The sequence below is a fragment of the Scyliorhinus torazame genome, chromosome 10 (genome assembly GCF_047496885.1).
Source record: "Scyliorhinus torazame isolate Kashiwa2021f chromosome 10, sScyTor2.1, whole genome shotgun sequence".
Taxonomy (NCBI): domain Eukaryota; kingdom Metazoa; phylum Chordata; class Chondrichthyes; order Carcharhiniformes; family Scyliorhinidae; genus Scyliorhinus; species Scyliorhinus torazame.
Genome location: NC_092716.1, coordinates 207060199 through 207082210, shown reverse-complemented (window position 1 = coordinate 207082210; position 22012 = coordinate 207060199). Strand labels below are relative to the sequence as shown.

The 22012-nt window shown below is 49.3% G+C and overlaps 1 protein-coding gene across 2 annotated transcripts in view; it reads right to left on the bottom strand.

Annotated features, from left to right (window-relative positions):
• Positions 1-22012, bottom strand: part of syt8 (synaptotagmin VIII) — a 105709-nt gene that overhangs the window by 24551 nt on the left and 59146 nt on the right. For both annotated transcript variants that reach the window (XM_072466307.1, XM_072466306.1), the window contains exons 2-4: positions 20557-20716; positions 10687-10847; positions 2720-2809 (exon numbers count right to left, since the gene is read on the bottom strand). In XM_072466307.1, coding sequence (XP_072322408.1) covers positions 2720-2809; positions 10687-10847; positions 20557-20680 — 375 coding nt within the window. In that variant the 5' untranslated portion in view covers positions 20681-20716. The remainder of the gene's footprint in view (positions 1-2719; positions 2810-10686; positions 10848-20556; positions 20717-22012) is intronic.

Sequence of the window (22012 nt, the reverse complement as noted above, 5' to 3'; positions counted from 1 at the left end):
GCTGAGGCACTGCAAAGCATGGCCCTGTCACTGAGGACCATCGCTAAGGGCATCAACACAGTGGCACAGACAATGGAGAGCTGCCAGGGCTGAAGAGCCAGATGATGCAGAGGCCTCTGGAGCTCACTCCAGCTGCCCCTCCATCCCATGGAGATCCCCAGGGCCCTACAGGAACCTCACACTGGTGCATCTCAAGAGCAGTGGACAGAACAGGGTGGCACAGCAATGCCAGTGACACTGGGCCCAGTTCCAGGCCCTACAGAGGACGTCAGCCCAAGGGCATCAAAGGCCACAGGGCGTAGAAAGCAGCAGGCTGTCTCCACTTCTGATCCTGGGGACACACCTAGACATAGCAGTAGACCACAAGAGATCAAGAAGAGAGAGGATTACTGGGTGGGCTCCTGTGCCAGGGTGGGGGTGGGGAGGGGGAGGCATCCCTTGGATAGCTTGGGAAATGCTGCACAAGTCCCTGCTTGAGCCCTGGAATGAACCAGTTGTATAGAAGTTCAGGGCTGCGGTGACTTTCATGGCCACCTGGGATGGGTGTCCTCCTCCTCCATGGGATGCCAAGTCTACAAGGACATGGTACAGGCGCTGCACTGTCTCTTTGTAGAGACGGAGTCTCCTGCGGAATATGCTGTCTGTTATCTCCTCGAAAGACCAACGACACCTGGATACCATGGGCTGTCCACTTCTGGGTACCTCCTCATGGGCGGCCAGGTCTTCTGGGTGTGCGGCGACCCCTTGCATGGGAGTGCCGCCTCCAGTCTGTGTCGACGCTGCCGCCTTCTCCGGCATCTGACTGCCTTGGCTGCCACCAGCACTGCAAGGGCAGCCTCTGCGGGACTGACATAACCAGCCATATTGTTATATCTGTAAGGAATTGAGGACAGAGACCAACAATCAGTTAGGGATTCTACCTCAGCACCCTCAAATCCCGCAAGCCTCCTCAACCTTTACTTGTCCCTTTTCTCAGAGTGCTCACCAGTTTTGCTGGAAAACACCACTCTGCAGACTCACCCCCGGCCACAGCAAGCGCCCCTAGATCCCAGATCCCTGCCGGGAACATTAGGGAGACCGTGCTCAGGTGCCTTCCCCTGATCCACACACTCACTGTCGGTTGCAAGAATGTCCCCCAGAAGCTCAGCTCTTTAGTGTTTGATTGTTGTCTGCTGCCTCTATTGTGCTGACACTTCTAGAGTTCAGGCACTGTTCAGGCTTCAAAGTTTGATTGAAATGCAATTCACCAATCATCGTCTGAGACATGGCACTTGTTCCCTCGAGAAACCACTTGAGAATATTTTGTTTATTAAATAGTCAACAGTAACAAAGATTTCAAAATCAACTACGTAACATTCCACATGTCACACTAACCATTAAACAAGGAGGAAACATCACTGTTCCTTTTGGTACCAATGCAAAGCTACTTCAGCTCATTTTCACAAAACAAAACACATGGTAGCACCCCTCACAGGTTCCTCTATGGAAATGGATAATGTGTTATCATTTCCAGAACTTTGTCATAGAAATGATCTGTCCATCAATGTGTATTAGTGCTATTCTCCAGGAGCCGCAGCTGTGCAGGCCCTCCCACACAGTTCAATCTCACCGGAACCAAATCTTGCATCCACATATTCCATTGGCACTCAAGGTGCAGTTGAACATCTGTAACTTCCAGCATGTTTAACCCGTGATTACGAACACTCACCACACCAGCAGCAAAAGCATCAGCAATCTGCAGAAGTATTTCTTCAACGCCGTCATCAGGTGGCCCATTTGGATCAATGTCGCACACCAGGTCCCCGCAGCGTCTTTTTGCTTCAAATCGGATTGCCTTCTGGACCCTTACATCCCCCTGAGCCCCGTGTTCCAGGACCCATGTATTGTCCTTCATTCCAGCTACAGAAAAGGCAGGAAACAGCAACAGCAGCTTCCAGGCATTTGCAAACACCAGCAGGAGCAAGCAGCAAACACAACCTGCAGCTGTGAAGTGCTTTGACAACTAACACGGCCAATTCCTCTTTAGCCTTTAACTGTGAAGCTTGAGGTTGCTCACAGTCAAAGGGAGTTAAAGTGAACTTCAACAAAGAACCAAGAGCAGTGCTCTGTCCTAGAAGTGTTTGGTAGGACAGACAGGCAGCAGCTGTAGTTGCTCCTGTAATGGGTATCCACAATATTTAAAGATGGCTTGAAGGCTACATAGATGAAAAGTCCCTCACCTCTCCCACAGTCCAGGGGTGACCCACAACCTGGAACGCTTTAGCTCCCTGACCGAACCCAACCCCTCTGAAGGGCTTCTCACCCTCCCCCAAGCACTGGGGCAGTAGCTCAGTGCCCTTGAGCTGAATGCCGGAAAATGGAAATGGCTACTCACCTCCTCAGTTCCCCTCAGCAGCCATTGGGCAGCTTCATGTTTTTAAAAAAGGAGTATAAATCTGTGTTTTGGTCTTTCCTGCTATTTAATCGGCAAAGCCAGATGTTTAAATGGTTCACCAGGTTTATTTACAGTCCTTTAAACTATCTCAGCAATCGTAAGATTTCTACACATATATTAACAGCTCTTGCTTCGGATCTCTTTCTGGAAGCTTCTGGAAGACCTCAAAGAGTATACCAAGGTTTAATCAGTCAAGCACAGTGAATATGTATCAGTCAACAAACACAGAACAATGAAACCATTGAAGTAACACACAGCAACTGATGCAGATAAAATCATATTTACCTCTTCCTTCTTAAAATCATAATCTAAGGAATATTGTAATTTTCCGCGGTTTTCCTCAGCTCCATTCAAGTCATCCATATCTGGCTGCACCTGTAAACAACAATGCAAAAAGCTGATCAGTAACGAGGAAATCTGTTTACCTGAACCAGAGATGAATGGCCCACTGACAGCAACGTTTGGTGTCCACAGGTGCACAGTAAAATACAGAAACCCAGAGGTTGCTACTTTTCCATATGTGTACTGTTGAAGAACCTGCAGCCAACAATCTTTAGAAATTACTGAACTGATGAGAACTTGCCCTTTTATGTGAAATTTCACTGTTTGAACCCCTAAACAGTTACACCTCAGTAATGAGATGTAACTTAGGTTGGGATTATATCCCCGAATGCCCCCGGGGACAGGTGGGAAATAAAAGTGGATAGCATGGGGGAAGGGAACATACCAGTCACCTGCCTGCCACCACTGATATTTCACGTGCAATGCAGTAACTGTCACGCAGCCCACACACTTTTGTGCCATTTGAGGGCCTTAAGTGGCCAATTAATTGTAATTTAAGGGCCTCCTCCCACTGCTGCTGACATTCCACCAATGGTGGGGTGTTCCCCCGTTACATCGGTCACCCTAACTGTTCCCAGCGAAGCTTCCCCATTTACCTGGCTGTCCGCCCTCCTCCAGTGCATCCCGTCATGGACTGACTGCTGTCCCAGCAATGGTGCTGCGGAGACTGGAGAGCTGTTGGCCATCTATTAGTCAGCAACGCTTGGAGGTGGAACATCCTCCCACGCGAACGCTGAAGCTACTACCTCAGGCAGTTAAGTGTTTGACAACTGTTAATTGATTCCCGGCCCAGTGGAGGTGGATTTGCCCGTGATTTTTCAGCTGTTGGGCATGATTACTACCACTACGAAAAATTCCACCCTTACGTTCTAATGGTAAACTAAGAATATCTACTGCTGAACAATTCCTGTGGGCCGAACTAATTTTATATTTCTGTAATCTCAATTATTTCTATTATGACAACAAAATTCCATAGTTTTTATAGTAATAAAATATAAGTTTATATTTAAATATCCAATGCATTTATCTTCACACTGATTTCATTGTTTATATATTTTTTAAAAGGTGAAGGCTAATCACATTTTACTGCTTGGTTTGCTGTCCGTCAGAATTCTTCAATGTGATTGGCTGTTTAGCATGCTTAAATATATTCACTGTTTCTGGATGCCCAGAGATCCCTTTGACTTTGTGGCAGATTCAAATTAATGTTGGAGAAGTTGAAATCCAGATCACAAAGATCACTGGATCTTATCCACCATGTTTCTTTATGTGAACTGTGGTTCATTTGGTGGCAGTCAATTTCACGAATGCAAACTGTAACTACTGAGCACCCCAGGGATCAGTGCTGAGGCCTCAACTATTTACAATTTATATTAATGACTTGGATGGAGGAACCTTATTGTGGTCAAATATGCTGACAATGCAAAGACAGGTTAGGGAGCAAGTTGTGAGGAGGATGCGAAAAGTCTTCAAAGGAATATAGATAGGTTAAGTAAGTGGGCAGAAATTTGACAGATAGAACATAATGTGAAAAAATATGAGGTTTGGTCGGAAGAATAAAAAGCAGAATATTATTTGAATGGAGAGGGACTGGACATTGCAGTGATACAATGGAATCTGGATGTCCTGGTACCTGAATCACAAAAAGTTTGTATGCAAGTACTGCAAATATTTAGGAAGACAAATGGGAAGACCTTTATTGCAAGGGGGATAGACTGCAAAAGTAAGAAAAATCTTGCTACAACTGTACAGGGCATTATTGAATCCATGCTTAGAGGACTGTATACAGTTTTGTTCTCCTTATAAAGGGACTATATTTGCATCAGAGGCAGTTCAGAGAAAGTTCACTAGGTTGATTCTTGGGATGAAATGTTATGGGGAATCATTGAGCAGGTTGGGCCCATTACCCATTGGAGTTTAGAAGAACGAAAGGGGATCTTATTGAAGCATAAAAGATTTAGAGAGGACTTGACAGGGTAAATGCTGAAAGGATGTTTCCCCTTATTGGTGAAAATCTAGAACCATGGACCACAGTTTCAAGTAAAGGGGGCGGGATTCTCCACTCCCATGCCGAAGTGGCCACGCCGTCGTGAACGCCGTTGAGGTTCACGACGGCGCGGAACGGCCCCGATCCCAACCGATTCAGGCCCTGACAATGGGCCAGGATCGGGGCCGCATCATCTACACGCGCCAGGCCTTATCGCCCGCGTAAAAGCGGCGCCGCATGAATGACGCGGCCGGCGCCGCATAACGGGCGTCATCCGCACATGCGGGTTGGCCGGCGCCAACCCGCGCATGCGTGGTTGCCGTCCTCTCTAAGTCCGCCCCGCAAGAAGATGGGGGACGGATCTTGCGCCTTGCGGGGCCGCGGAAGGAAGGAGGTCCTCCTTCAGAGAGGACGGCCCGACGATCGGTGGGCACCGATCGCGGGTCACCCCACATTCCAGGTAAAGCCCGCTGGAGGATCCCCCCTCGCCCCCCCCCCCCCAGGCGCCCCCCCCCCCCCCCCCCCCAGCGTTCACGCACCGCCCACGACTGCAGCGATCAGGTGTGGACGGCGCCGGGGGGAACCCGCCGTTTTGGCCTGGCCGCTCGGCCCATCCGGGCCTCAGAATAGCGGGGGTGCCGGAGAATCACCATTTTCGGTGTCTCCGGCGATTCTCCGGCCTGCGGCCCGCGAAACTCGACCGGGCTGTTCCCGCCGCTTGGGAGAATCGCGGGAGGGCGTCGAACCGGCGTCCCCGGAAATTTTGGCGGCCCAGGCGATTCTCCCAACCGGCGTGGGAGTGGAGAATCGCGCCCAGGGTGTCCCATTTATGACAGAGGAGGGATTTCTTCTGTTAGAGGCTCATTAATCTTTGGAATTCGCTACACCAGAGACTGTGGGGGCCGAGTCATTGGCTATGTTCAAAGTTGAGTTTGACAGAGCTTAGATTTTAAAAGGAGCTCGGGGTTATGGGGACAGACAAGAAAGTGAAATTAAGACCACAGTCAGGTCAACCATGATCTTATTGAATAGCAGAGCACGCCCAAGGGGCCTAATAGCCTACCCCTGTTCATGGGGTAGATTCTCCAAAATGGAGACCAAGTGTTTGCGCCGTCGTGAACGCCGTCGCGTTTCACGACGGCACGAAACGGGCCCGGGGATTACCGATTCTGTCCCCCACAGGGGGCCGGCACGGTGCTGGAGCGGTTCACGCCACTCCAGCCTCCCTTTCCGGTGACAAATGGGCGCCGCGCCAACCCGCGCATGCATGGCGGACTTCTTCAGCGTGCCGGCCCCGACTCAACATGGCGTCAGTGTTCAGGGGCTGGCCGCGCAACAAAGTAGGCCCGGGGGGGAGAGGCCGGCCCACCGATCGGTGGGCCCCGATCGTGGGCCAGACCCCATGGGCGGCCCCCCCCGGTGAAGGATCGCTTTTCCCCGCCCCACTATCCGCCCCCCCCCCCCCCCCCCCCGACCCTTCGCGCAGAGTTCCCACCGGCAGAAATTAGGGGTGAACGGCCAGTGGGACTCTGTCATATCCGCGCGGCCGCTCGGCCCATCCGGGCTGGAGAATCGGCGGCCCCACCAATTACAGCGGCCCGCAGCTGGCGGCGCATCAAATGCGCCGGCGCAAATGGCGTCGATTCTCCGCACCTCGGAGAATCGCGCGCCGGCGTTGTGGTGCGGTTGCGGCGATTCTCTGGCCCGGTGCGGGGCTCGGAGAATTGCCCCCCATATTTCTTACATTCTTGTGTTCATTCTCCCTCCCTGTGCCAGAACCCCAGGGGTTGAGCTCAAAAATCAAAGCTAACACTAGTGCAATGCCGATGGAGCGCTGAACTGTCAAACGGTCTGTCTTTAAGATTAGGCATTAAATCAAAGTCCTATCTGGCCACACAGATGGAGAAAAAAGATCCTGTGACAATATTTTGAAGAAGAGTATCAGAGTTACTCCTGATGTTCTAGCCAATATTTGTCCCTCAACCAACATCACAAAAACAGATGGTTTAGCCATTGTCATTTTGGCATGAATTTTACGGGGAGGGGTGGAATGCCATATTGTTCCAGTAGAAAAGTCATTCTTGAGCTGACTGACTTTGAAAAAGATTACCCCACAGTGATAACGAGCTTAACGAGCTGAGAGTGGAACTTGCACACCTAAGGAAAAACAAGTCGCAGCCCTGAGAGCTGCCAGCCAATCTGATTGGCCAGCAGCTGAGTAGTCCCAGCTGCGTCAGAATTCAGTTGTGGTCACTGCTGGAACTACAAACAGTCCAGAGAAAGGACCATGGAGGCTGGGCTGAAAGGTGAATCTGTGGTTTTGGTAGGGCGGGATCAGGGTTCCGGAGGTGATATCTGGAGACTGGGGGCATAGAGAGACACAAAGTGGGGCAACATCTTTGGAGGGGTACTCTGATGCAACATGGCACCCCCTATGGGAGATAACTACCTTTCTTTCCTCTCTTTTAGCTCGAGTTGGTGAAAATTCAGGGTGGCTTAATTCATTCTCTCTTCCCCCGCTGCATATATTATTTACATTTCACAACTGCAGGATGTCCCAAAATGCTTTACAGCCAATGTTGTAATGTATGAAATGGAAGTTAGGTTTTGTAGTGCAGTGCAGTCCCTGCCACTGGGTCCTGCACATATTATTGCAGCAGAGTGGAAACAGGCCCATAACTTGCCAATTAATAATCTGTTAACGTCTTCAATAGGCTTTAGGGTGGGCAGGTTGGCTGATGCCTAACCCACTCCTAATGTGGAGGACAGCTCAGGGGTGGACCGCAGTTAAGGACCTGTTTCCACACTGCTGCAGTAATATGTGCAGGACCCAGTAACAATAATAATAATCTTTATTACTGTCACAAATAGGCTTACATTAACACTGCAATGAAGTTACTGTGAGAATCCCATAGTCGCCACACTCGGCGCCTTTTCGGATACGCTGAGGGAGAATTCAGACTGTCCAATTTACCTAACAGCGCGTCTTTCAGGACTTGTGGAAGGAAATCTGAGCACCCGGAGGAAACCCACGCAGACACAGGGAGAACATGCAGACTCCGCACAGTGACCCAAGCCGGGAAATGAACCTGAGACCCTGGCGCTGTGAAGCAACAGTGCTAACCGCTGAGCTACCGGACATTACAGTCGGAGGGAAGGTGGTAGGCTATCCACCCATTCTATTTTATGTGTCCTTGCCCCTCCTGACCTGCAAACTACAAATGCACTGGCTGAGGGTGGGGGGGCATAAAATTCAGTCCATTGCTATTTGTGGGGTCTTGCTATGTGCAAATGCGCCACTGTATTTTATTGCAGAATTTGTAAGTTTCTAACTGAATTTTAATTGGGCTCTGTTAACCAAATCCAGCTAGATGCAATTCTAGATTCATTTTTAAAAATAAATTTAGAGTACCCAATTATTTTTTGCCAATTAAGGGGCAATTTAGCGTGGCCAATCCACCTAACCTGCACATCTTTGGGTTGTGGGGGTGAAACCCACGCAGACATGGGGAGAATGTGCAAACTCCACACAGACAGTGAGCCATGACCAGGATTCGAACCCGGGTCCTCAGTGCTGCAGTCCCAGTGCTAACCACTGCACCACATACCACCCCTGCAATTCTAGATTCATGACCACAAGTGAATTGTTCTGTAAAAACCCCAGCATACCAATATCACATTAAAATCAATAACTAAGTTAACGGGTAACACATACTGCTGGATGTTTTCAGAGCAGGGTGTAGTATTTTGTTTTGGACAGGATTAAAACCATATAATAAATTGGTCTTCCCACAGCAAGGAATCAGTGCTTTATATCATAAATGGTACTGGACTTTTATAGATATGGGAGCACTGCCTTGAACAATGCAGGGTAACTACACTATTAGACTCTATTATTGCTGCACTGGAATTCTGGTTAGCGTTGGATGTGGTAATGAACACAATTTTATTAGTACTACAATGTTTCCATTCACTAAAATACACTAATGTTACTGTATTCTTATAAATGTAGAAATGCTGCATCCAGTTGCTTGTAGCAGTATGGGTGTCACGCTGGCACAGTGGTTAGCCCTGCTGCATCACAGCGCCAGGGACCTGGGTTCAATTCCAGCCTTGGGTGACTGTGTGGAGTTTTTCCATGTGTCTGTGTGGGTTTCCTCCCAGAGTCCAAAGATGCAGTTAGGTGGATTGGCCTTGCTATAATTGCCCCTTAGTGTCCACAGATGTGCAGGTGACAGGCAGGGAGAGCGGGCCTAGGTGGGGTACTCTTTCAGAGGTGCAGACTCGATGGGCCGAATGGTCTCCATCTACAAAGTAGGAATTCTATGATTCTATTTTAGGATACACCAATATTTCTTTTTTCATGTCCATATTGTTTTATACATTAAAATTAAACATACTATTGTTCTATTAAAGGCGTTATGGTGCTAAGAAATGGGACAAAATAGGTATGATGGGCTTTTTCATCTCTGGAGAAAGTTCAAGTATTAAAAGCTGTACCTGTGGATAGATTTTGATATAATATTTCAGGTGAAAAATTATCTAGGATAGTTTAATGATTTTTATTAAAATAAATTTAGAGTGCCCAATTCATTTTTCCAATTAAGGGGCAATTTAGCGTGGCCAATCCACCTAGCCTGCACATCTTTGGGTTGTGGAGGCGGAACCCACGCAAACACGGGGAGAATGTACAAACTCCACACGGACACAGTTTAGTGTTAAATATGGATTAGCCTATTCCCTAATGTCAGATATTATGGCAGATGGGTATTACGACTGACCTCTGCATGTGTTCACAAGAAATCTACGAGGAGGAGGTGGGGGAGGAATGGTGAGCCTTAATGCTCTGTGAACATTCAATGTTATACATCACGACGGTTCTCTGATAAGTTATGACGTTTTCAACAGATGGGTATAATTTTTAGTTAGAGGGTGTTGAGTTCTGCTGTATACTTCTTTAACAATCTCTAGGTCTTTAAACAGTATGATGGAGAGAGTGGAATTTGGAGAGCGAGATTGAGATCGCATTGAGCCAAATTCCTATTCTGCTGTTTAGTGCATAAAGGAAGCAAGTTAAGGCATATTGTCCTTGCTGACCTGGTCGCTCAATACCTCAAATTTGAAATTCTTCACTCTCCCTTCATGGCCTTGTCCTTCCATTTTTGTTTGCTGTTTGGAGCAGTTTTCTATGTAAAAGATGGGTGGCACGGAGGCACTGTGGTATCACTGATGCCTCACAATGCCAGGGACCGGGGTTCAATTCCAGCCTTGGGTGACTGTGTGGAGTTTGTATGTTCTTTCCGTGCCTGCGTGGGTTTCCTTCGGGTGCTCTGGTTTCCTCCCACAGTCCAAAGATGTGTGGGTGAGGTGGATTGGCCTTGATCAATTGCCCCTTAGTGTCCAGCGACGTGCAGGTTGGGTTGCAGGATGGACAGTGGCGTGGACATGGGTAGGGTGCTCTTTCGGAGGGTTGGTGCAGACTCGATGGGACTCCTTCTGCACGGTAGGGATTCTATGATAACGCAAGTGCAATTTAATGTTATTGATCGGATTGCAGATGCTGATCGTGCAAACAAGAAGATAATTTGTTTTGATAAATTAAAATCAATCAATGTTTGCTTCAAGGAAATACAGACTGGAATTAGCCGGCCGTTGGGATTCTCTGTTCCCACCGGCAGAGCACCCCTGCCCGGGGGTTTCCCGGTGGTGCAGGGTGGCTTCACTGGGAAATCCCATTGACAAGCGGCGGGAGTATAAAATCCCGCCGGCAGCGAACAGCGCGTTGCTGAGAAACACCTGGCTGGGAGACTGGAGACAGCCCACCTTTTATAAATTGCTTCAGTAAAATTGTTCCATTGATGATGGTCACCTGCTGAAAGTAGAATTCCTGCAATGAGATGAGCCATTATTTGCTCGTACTCACCAGACTTGCAGTGGTGGAACCATTTATGCTTTTCATGTTAACCTGCTCCTTCTTTTTCTTCTTTTTCTTCTTGCAGCAGCACTTCACACAGATACAGATGACACAGATGAGGATGACGAGCCCCACCCCAGCAGCAATGGCATACAAGGCCCATTTTGGTACTGTATAATAAACAAGGGAAGAGGAAGGTGAATGAATCGTGCAATAACTAAAGCGTATAAAATATGAGAAGATGGACATTGGTTAAGAGATCCCAGCTTACATTACAAATTCTAATCCTAATTCCAGTCGCAGACTCGGTCCCAAATGGACAATAATTCCAAATCCAAAAACTAACTCTGACACCTGCAGGAATCCTAAATCCAATCCCAAAAACAAAATCTAGCATTCATTCCAGTCATAGCCCTAACCCTGACAACAATCCTACACTTCGGGCACGATTCTCCGGAAAGATTTCGAAGTGTTGTAGCAAGCGGGAGTGGCCACGTGCCTCACGGTGCTTGGCCCAGCAAGGCCGGCAACCCTATTCAATGTTAATTTGTCCACTTAACGAGGTCTCACGAGCTTCTCACCGCGAATGAAGGCTCACCAGCCGATTCGCCTGGACAGCGCTCGCCAGCCCCTCACTAACTAAATAGCCCCAATTAAATAGCTCTTGCTCAGCCAACCCCAGCTATCCCGCAACAATGGTGTCCAGGAGACCAGCCCAAGGTGAGGAGGCTGCTAGATGCTTTGGAGGCCAGGAGGGATGTCCTGTTCCCCCAAGAGTCCAGGAGGGTCAGCCATAGGGCAGCCAGTGCTGCCTGGGACGAGGTGGCAGCAGCGTGAGCGCCGGGGGTGCGACCAGGAGAACTGGCCTCCAGTGTAGGAAAAAGGTCAATGACCTGCACTGGGCAGTACAAGTGAGTAGACACCAACGACCAAATATATTTCTGACAATGAGCCAGCCTACTTATCCTTCGAGTGGCCAATGGGGTGAGGCTGAGGGCAGCCCTCTCGTCCTCCTGTAATGTCATAGGCAGGCTGAGGATTGGTGGGAATGTGGCGGGAGACCACTTGGAGAATTCTGCAGCCCTCCCCTCCCTTCAACCACCCGCCCCGCCTGAACACTTGCTGTGAGGAGACCATAAAATTCTGCCCGTGATAATTGGATGTGTATGTCTTATAGTACTGCAGATTTAATTTTAATACTGAGACTGCAATTTTATGCACGGTTCTTGTGTGAAGCCAGGATGTGACCACAATGTGTTAAGTAGCTTCCAACAGGAGACAGCAGATATTTTAAGCCTCTGCATCTATTAACGCCCCTGGAGATCAATTAGTAATTAGCATCATGTTGGCGTATAAACTTTCTGCACTCTTAGCTGTTTAATATACAATGCTCAAAAGCCCCAAAGACATTGTGAACCTGTGCTGGGAGAGTCATAAGTTGATCTGTTAACAACTTTGTGAAAATCAAATTAATTGCAGTCTAAAGCATGAACAAGTGTTGGATTTATTTTTCACCAGCATTGTCCTTTGGGTATAATTTAACATTGCTGATTAAGTGTAATCATTCCTGTACACACTAAGCACTAGAGTTTCCCGATTAACACATCTTCATCAGATTCGTTAGTTGGAATCATGATGTTGTACAGAGGTCGACCACTGTATGGTGGAGTCATGACTCAGTTGGATTGGGATTGGATTTGTTTATTGTCATGTGTACCAAGGTACAGTGAAAAGTAATGTTCACCATACAGTCCAGACAGATCGTTTCATACATGAAAAAAAAACATGGGCCATACATAAATACACAATGTAAATACACAGACACAGGCATCGGGTGAAGCATACATAGTGCAGCACTACTCAATAATAAGGTGTGTGAAGATATCAGTCAGTCCATAAGACCAGTGTTCTTCAAAGTCAGGGGCGCGACCCGCGGGTGGGTCACGGGGGGGGGTCGCGGAGCCGTTGTCCTCGGCGCTCCCGATCGCGCAAATCCCCACACAGCAGCCGGCTTTTCATACCGCCGGCTGCAAACGGCCACGAACACGCATGCGCAGTACGGCCGCTATTTTTTTAAACGGTTGCAGCTTTTTGTTTTACAAGTTCGGTAGTGGTTTTTATTCTGGGTCCTCTGCTGTTTGTGATTTTCATTAAAGAGTTGGATGAGGGAGTTGAAGGGTGGGTCAGTAAATTTGCAGACGATACGAAGATTGGTGGAGTTGTGGATAGTAAGGAGGGCTGTTGTCGGCTGCAAAGAGACATAGATAGGATGCAGAGCTGGACTGAGAAGTGGCAGATGGAGTTTAACCCTGAGAAGTGTGAGGTTGTCCATTTTGGAAGGACAAATATGAATGCGGAATACAGGGTTAACGGTAGAGTTCTTGGCAATGTGGAGGAGCAGAGAGATCTTGGGGTCTATGTTCATACATCTTTGAAAGTTGCCACTCAAGCGGATAGAGCTGTGAAGAAGGCCTATGGTGTGCTCGCGTTCATTAACAGAGGGATTGAATTTAAGAGCCGTGTGGTGATGATGCAGCTGTACAAAACTTTGGTAAGGCCACATTTGGAGTACTGTGTACAGTTCTGGTCGCCTCATTTTAGGAAGGATGTGGCAGCTTTGGAAAAGGTGCAAAGAAGATTTACCAGGATGTTGCCTGGAATGGAGAGTAGGTCTTACGAGGAAAGGTTGAGGGTGCTAGGCCTTTTCTCATTAGAACGGAGAAGGATGAGGGGCGACTTGATAGAGGTTTATAAGATGATCAGGGGAATAGATAGAGTAGACAGTCAGAGACTTTTTCCCCGGGTGGAACAAACCATTACAAGGGGACATAAATTTAAGGTGAAAGGTGGAAGATATAGGAGGGATATCAGAGGTAGGTTCTTTACCCAGAGAGTAGTGGGGGCATGGAATGCACTGCCTGTGGAAGTAGTTGAGTCGGAAACATTAGGGACCTTCAAGCAGCCATTGGATAGGTACATGGATTACGGTTAAATGTTATAGTGTAGATTTATTTGTTCTCAAGGGCAGCATGGTAGCATTGTGGATAGCACAATTGCTTCACAGCTCCAGGGTCCCAGGTTCGATTCCGGCTTGGGTCACTGACTGTGCGGAGTCTGCACGTCCTCCCCGTGTCTGCGTGGGTTTCCTCCGGGTGCTCAGGTTTTCTCCCACAATCCAAAGATGTGCGGGTTAGGTGAATTGGCCAATGATAAATTGCCCTTAATGTCCAAATTGCCCTTGGTGTTGGGTGGAGGTGTTGAGTTTGGGTAGGGTGCTCTTTCCAAGAGCCGGTGCAGACTCAAAGGGCCGAATGGCCTCCTTCTGCACTGTAAATTCAATGATAATCTATGATTAATCTAGGACAAAGGTTCGGCACAACATCGTGGGCCGAAGGGCCTGTTCTGTGCTGTATTTTCTATGTTCTATTCATTTATTCATTTTTTTTACAAGTTCGGGGGGGGGGGGGTGGTTTATTCATTTTTTTCATTTATTTTACTCATTCTATTTTTTATTACAAGTTCGGGGGGGGTTTTATTCATTTTTTTCATTTATTTTACTCATTTTATTTTTTTAATTTATTTTTTTACAAGTTCGGGGGCGGGGTGTTTATTTGAAAAAATTTTACAGGAAAAAAATTCAGAACTTTGGACAGATGGAGAATCCATACTTTCCGACACCAGAAGGCTTCACCTTCATCCAACAGGTTTCATTGGAGGAGAGTGTACGAGGGCCAAAGGGACCCATAACCATTTCCTCCATTTTTGTCAGCAGCAAACAAGGTAAGAGAAAATGGTGGGTCGCGAAGGTCAACTGGGTTGGGACCCGAAGGTTGGCAGGTTGGTAAAAATGGGTCCCTGGAAAAACGTTTGAAGAACACTGCATAATACAATCATTCAGGAGTCTGGTAACAGCGGGGCAGAGGCTGTTTTTGAATCTGTTAGTGCGTGTTCTCAGACTTTTGTATCTTCTGCCCGGTGTAAGAGGTTGGAAGAGAGAATACGCAGGGAGGGTTATATCTTTGGTAAAGCCTTTTTGGGACACACTGATGGCTAAAAGCTAAATCTAGCTTGTTACATCTGATAAAAAAGATGTCCAATGATGCAATATAGTGAAGCAGTCTTGTGACTAACAAAAGCAAATCGAGTTTCTGAATCGTAATCGCTTCCTCATGTCAGGTGTAATTCAGCCATTGCACCGGGCGCAATAATAATAATCTTTATTATTGTCACAAGTAGGCTTACATTAACACTGCAATGAAGTTACTGTGAAAATCTCGCCACATTCCGGCGCCTGTTCGGGTACACAGAGGGAGAATTCAGAATGTCCAATTCACCTAACAAGCACGTCTTTTGGGAATTGTGGGAGGAAACCGGAGCATCCGGAGGAAACCCACACAGGGAACGTGCAAACTCCGCAAAGACAGTGACCCAAGCGGGAATCAAACCTGGGACCCTGGTGCTGTGAAGCAACAGTGCTAACCACTGTGCTACCATGCCACCCTAATGGTGAACCTCGCGAGAGCCCCAAGTCAGGATCTGCGCCGGGGAACGGGCCGATCGCGAGTCACCCGACTCACTCTGCCTGGCGCAATCTGGATCACTTCCTCGTTGGACGTGATGCAGATCAGCATATTTTAATGAGCCATCAGGCTCATTTAAATATCCGAACGGCGTTTCACCCGGCGCCCGGGAATCAACAACCGTACCTGCGAGAACTCAGTACTGGTTTCCATAAACATGAATCAGAGGCGACTGCACCTTGGGTGGGGGGTCTTGCAGGCCATTAGAGACAACGGGATGTTTCGCGACAGGGAAGGGTAGTACCATGGCACTTGGGCACCTTGGCACTGCCAGCCTGGCAGTAGGAGTCAAGCCGGGGGGAGGGCCTTGCCCATTAGAGGGCAAGTCCGGATAGGGGGGCTCCAAGAGCAAATGGAAGGTTTTGTGGGTGAAGAGGAGGGTCCAGAAAGCAGGGGGGTGGGGACTGAAAGCGGGAATGCAGAGATTGGAGCTGCCAGTCAAAATGGCACCCCGATCTGCGAGGATTCGTTCCTGCTGGTGAGATCAGCTCAGCTGGGCAGGAAAAATTCTAAAGTGTGGACTGGGTGGGGAGAATTCCCCGAGGCTAGAAAATTGGCAAAGTGTCGGTGAATTGCAGGGTGAATCTCAGCACTACAGTTGCTGAGAAATACCCTGCCAAACACACCCAAAACTGGACTGAGTTTCAAGTGCGCTGAATCGCGCCCATCATGATCAACAACTGTATGATTAAACCTTAGCCAATAAATATGTACAGCTTCACAGCTCCAGGGTCCCAGGTTCGATTCCCGGCTTGGGTCACTGTCTGTGCGGAGTCTGCACATCCTCCCCGTGTCTGCGTGGGTTTCCTCCGGGTGCTCCGGTTTCCTCCCACAGTCCAAAGATGTGCAGGTTAGGTGGATTGGCCATGATAAATTGCCCTTCGTGTCCAAAATTGCCCTTAGTGTTGGGTGGGGTTACTGGGTTATGGGGATAGGGTGGAGGTGTGGACCTTGGGTAGGGTGCTCTTTCCAAGAACCAGTGCAGACTCGATGGGCCAAATGGCCTCCTTCTGCACTGTAAATTCTATGATCTATGATCTATGATCTTCCTTCACACAGAACGCATGAGGTCAGGTCAATAAAAAGACTCATACTGTTATCTATAACCACACGCAGAAACTATGGGACAGGCCCATGACCATCATAGCTTTCCCAGTTTGGGTCACTGTCTGTGTGCAGTCTGCACATTCTCCCCGTGCCTGCATGGGTTTCCTCCGGGTGCTCCAGTTTCCTCTCACAAGTCCCGAAAGACGTGCTTGTTAGGTGAATTGGACATTCTGAATTTTCCCTCTGTGTACCCGACCAGGCGCCTGATTGGGGGATTTTCATAGTAACTTCATTGCGGTCATTTTTTGTTTTCTAAATTTAGAGTAACCAATTCACTTTTTCCAATTAAGGGACAATTTAGTGTTTCCAAAGCACCTAACCTGCACACCTTTGGGTTGTGGGGGTGAAACCCATGCAGACACGGGGAGAATGTGCAAACTCCACACGGACAGTGACCCGGGGCCAAGATTGAACCCAGGTCCTCAGCGCCATAGGCAGCAGTGCTAACCACTGTGCCACCATGCCGCGCGTTCTTGCAATGTTAATGTAAGCCTACTTGTGACACTAATAAAGATTATTTATTATTTAACCAGTTCCAGTTGCACAGATAAAGGGCGAGATTCAGCAGACTTGAAGCGAAGTCCGGTTTCAAGCACATTTTGCGGTGTGTTTCTCAGCATCTGCAGCGCCAAGCTTCACTCCATGAATCACCGGCACTTTGCCGGTTTTTGGGTCTTGGGGAGTTTCTGCCCATCGAGGCCACACTTTAGCAGTTTTCCTGCACTGGCGAGCTGAGCAGAAACGGCTCCACACAGATCCAGGCACCAATTCTACTGACCGCCCTGATCTCTGCACCCCTCCCCCCTTTTAACCCCCTCCCAACTTTCTGGACACCCCCGCCCTTCACCCCCACAACCTTCTAGTGGCCCCTGGAAACTTACCCCCTCATGCCCAGCCTCTAAAGGGCCAGGCCCTCCCTGGGTCCAGTGCCTGGCACTGCCAAACTGGCACTGCCATTGGCACTTCCAGGGGCCAGGCTGGCAGTGCCAAGGTGACCGGGTGCCTGGAGGAGTGTCAGGGTATGATCTGCCCTGTCCAACACCACATGTGAAGGGGCTGGTTTAGCACAGTGGGTTAAACACCTGGCTTGCAATGCAGAACAATGCCAGCAGCGTGGGTTCAATTCCCGTACCAGCCTCCCCGAACAGGCGCCGGAATGTGGCGACTAGGGGCTTTTCACAGTAACTTCATTGAAGTCTACTTGTGACAATAAGCGATTATTATTATGTGGGTCTTTAATGGCCCTTGAAACCCTCTGAGGTGCCATAATGCTGGTCCACGTTTTTGGGACCACGCCAAACGAAACCCTGCCAAGATTTCGCAGGCATGGCTGTTGACTCCGGGGAGCCAGGTGAATGTGCTGTCCGGGCATTTAAATGAGCCTAATGGCTTATTTAAATATGCTCATCTTAATCACGCCCAGCAACGCCGTGATCCAGATCGTGCCGGGCAGAGCTAGTTGGGTGACTTGTGATTGGCCCGGCACAGAGCCAGATTTGGGGCTCTCGCGGGATTCGCGGGATTTGCCGACACAATGCGGTGGCTGAATCACACCCAAAAGTAACAGACATGCGGCGGAAATCTCCATTCTTGAGACTAACTGTTGACATTGGGGCAGGATTGATGGACTTCTAAAACAGCAAAACTGGTGCCGCACCTGGACCGATTCAACGACCGTTGAGGGACTAGCACCGGCACCACCTGGAACACAATCGAATCAATGAGAAATGGTGCATGATTTGCTGGGCCCATGATTGACACTTGGGAGGCTGACAAGCTGTAGCCGCATATACACACTTTACTCCCCACACACACCATCCCAGCCAACAAGGCGGCACTGGTTGCCATCCCGCTGATGGGTCAGCTGGGGCTGGGGACGGGGGGCACCTGGGAATGAGGGGGGGTGGCCTGGGGACACACCCTTACGACCTGTGGCCCCATGTTCACAGTGGACAGTCAGCGAATGAAGGCTTGCCAGCTGATTCGCCAAGACCGCGCTCGTCAGCCCCCCAGCTAACAACGTCGAGCAGCACTGAGGCTGCACTTGCTCAGTCAACCCCAGCCAGCTCGTAACAATGGCGTCGAGCAGACCAGCCCCAAGATTCAGGGATGCTGACCTGGGTGTGACGAATGATGCCCACTCTGTGTCCCCTCGGGAAAAGTTCTCCCATAATCACCAGGAGGGCCCAAATTTGCAGTGGGGTACCGGACTTGAAAATCCTCACCTCCTTCGAGGAGCGGGCCCTGGAGGTGACTGGTGTGGCCGAGGACAGGGCGGTCACCAACGCGGAGGCTGGCAGACGTGAGGGACCACCAGGCTCCACCCGGAGGACCTGTCAAAAGTGAGGAGTGATTGCATTACTGACTGACCCCACTGACCATATGACCATTCTCCCCCAGGTCCAGCAGCCGATGGCGCCGGCCCATCCCAGGCGGCATCCTCTCCTGACTCAGAGCAGAGCTCTGAGGATGTAACTGTTATAGTCGCGGCACAGCTGTCATCCCCACCCTCCATCAGCACAGGTACACACACCTTGGTGGGAAATGTTAGTGGTCAGGCTTCTGGGGCACAATCTGGTGAGCACCACACTGCTGCTGATGGACATCAGATGGTGACAGGAACCCACAGGCAAGACAGCAGTTTGAGGTCTGCTGGATCCCTGGACCCAGCTGTGTCTCAGCCTGATGCTGAGCCTCTGGAACAGAAGTAGCCGGGGGTGATAGGGACCAACCTGGACATTCAGAGGGAGATGCCAGCATTATTCCAGCAGATCCATAGCCGATTGGAGGAGTCCCAGAGGCTATGGGCACAGGGGATGGTGCTGGCAATGAGTGGCACCGAGGCCAACACTGCTAGGGTGGCGACCGCATTGGTAAGCCTGGTGGACGACGTCGGCACCATGAGTGAAGGTGTCCAAGGCATCACGCAGTCGGTAACGGCCATGGCTGAGAGTCTCTGCAGTATGTCTGCCTCACTGGGGGATGTGTCCCAGTCACTGAGGAGCATTGTCGAGGGCGTCGACATGATGGTGCGGACTATGGGGAACCATTAGGGCTGGCAGAGTCAGATGATGCAGGGGCAGCAGGGCCTCGACCCAGCTGCCCTCCATCCCAAGGTGAACCCCAGGGCCTATGGGCACCAACTGGGAGGAAGGGGTGCTGAGTTCCAACCCCGGCCCGTTCCATGGGGCAGCGGCGGTAGCCACCAGCACTCTCGAGTTCCACCTCCCTGATGAGGCCGTGTGACTCCCACACAGTATCCAGGCATCAAGGTGCGATCGGATGGCTAGGCAATGACTCCCACATGCTACATGGCCCGCCTACCTACAGGAACGCACTTGGCATGTGTCAAGAGTTCACTTAATCACGATTGACAATTATCTATTAGCGATTGCTTTCAACTGTGCAGCGAGAGGCCTCCGCAGTCGGTGGGGTTATGGGTGATTGGTGGGGCACACGTATAGGGACAGGGGTTTTCTCCCAGAATGAGGTTGGCATCCAGGGGTTGGCATGGTGGTGTCGAGAGCGATTGCCCCCCATAGTTCCCCCCCCCACCCCCAACCCTCTTATGGCGGGCCACCCCTGTGGAGGGTCCCCCAACCCCGCTGAGCACAGGAGTGGCAAGCCTAGCGCCACCGGTCTTTTTGCCTGTGAACAAAGATCGCTCCTCCCCTCCTCGGCTCTCCACGGAAGCCCTTCCGCCAGGTTCACGTTTGTCAAAAGGAGTACAAATCGGCACCAGCGTGAGCACTTGCTGGGGAGGCCGGTGAATGGCAGGACGCCACTGGATGATGGGTGGCTCTCGTTAATTACATGGAAATGGGGCTTAATTGGTTTCTCGCCATGCTATGGCGAGATTCCGAATTCGCCTACGGGAGCAGGCCGGTTGCATCGCAAACTGTTTGGCGCCTGGCACGGTTCCCGTTTTTGGCCTCTCCCGCTATTCACCGGCCTCGTTATGCTTGAGCGCGATTGTGCGAGGCTGGAAGATCGCCCTGTTTATCTGCTTATTGCTTCTGGGATGAGTGCAATGAACTGGATTGACATGAGGCTGGACAGCACTTAGATTCCTGTATTCAGAACTTTTCCCACTCTACCTCTACTCATATTTCTGTCTCTGTCTACAATCTAACTAAATCCTCTATAGTTATATTTCCTAGAATGGAAGCTCACATATCATTTATGTACTTACATGGAATTTTGTTGATCAAATTAGAAACAATGTTTCCATTTTCTCTAGTGGTTATTTGGGTGTTATTGGTTGGATGGATGGTGACCAATGGCTTTACAGAAGTGGTAAGATTTGAGGCACTCATTTTTCTTTGTTCTCAGATGAGATTTAAGTCAATTACCTGCAAGAAAAAGGAAATGCATTCAGTATATGCAAATAAATCAACCCCAAGTTATGGTCCTTCATTCTGAGTTGTGGGAAAATCAATTTCCTACCAAGGTCACTCAGTACAAGAACACCTTAAATTCAGAAATAAGACTGGAAGGCATTTGCAAACCAGACAGCAAATGGTGAACTCTGTCACATCCTCCATTTAAGCCCACTTTCTGTCTACGAATGATGAGGTTACTGTCTCCCACTACTCCATGTTGGTCCATGGTCCATGTTGAAATAATCACTGTGCAATATTTCTTCAATGATTACATGTTAAAGCAGCTCACTTTCATTTGCTTTCTGTTGCAGATCTCTTTAGTTTGAAGAGAATACCTGGGCCTATTCAAGTGGATGTTGATCCAGTGCACCATTCTATAGGAAGAGATGTTTCTTCTGGTGTCACCTCTCCTCTCCCCCCCCACCACCCTCCCCCCAAACACCCTGATGCAACATCAATTCACTCGAGACAAGAGTAAAAGTAAACCGTGGCTTTAATCAACTTAGAACAGTGCCCACCAAAAATAATACATTTTAACTGTCATTCATCTCCAGGGGCAGCACGGTAGCCTTGTGGATAGCACAATTGCTTCACAGCTCCAGGGTCCCAGGTTCGATTCCAGCTTGGGTCACTGTCTGTGCGGAGTCTGCACATCCTCCCCGTGTGTGCGTGGGTTTCCTCCGGGTGCTCCGGTTTCCTCCCACAGTCCAAAGATGTGCAGGTTAGGTGGATTGGCCATGATAAATTGCCCTTAGTGTCCAAAAATTGTCCTTAGTGTTGGGTGGGGTTACTGGGTTATGGGGATAGGGTGGAGGTGTGGACCTTGGGTAGGGTGCTCTTTCCAAGAGCCGGTGCAGACTTGATGGGCCGAATGGCCTCCTTCTGCACTGTAAATTCTATGATTCTATGATTCTATGATTCCCTGTGGGACACTGCTGACTGTATGGCTGCAGTTATTGCATTTCAAAGTAATTCAGTGTGCAGCACTTTGCAATGTTGCAACATGAGATATAATGTAAATGCAATATCATGGGACGGGCTGAATTTTCAGGAATCCAGGGAGACTCCAGAGACCTTTACAATGGTGATGGGACCCAGATCAGGAAGTGCTTCCCCCATTTCTGACAGGCACCATTTTCACAGGCGTACCAGCCTCCCCGAACTGGCGCCGGAATGTGGCGACTAGGGGCTTTTCACAGTGACTTTATTTGAAGCCTACTCGTGACAATAAGCGATTTTCATTCTTTCATTTTCATTTTTCAGGTG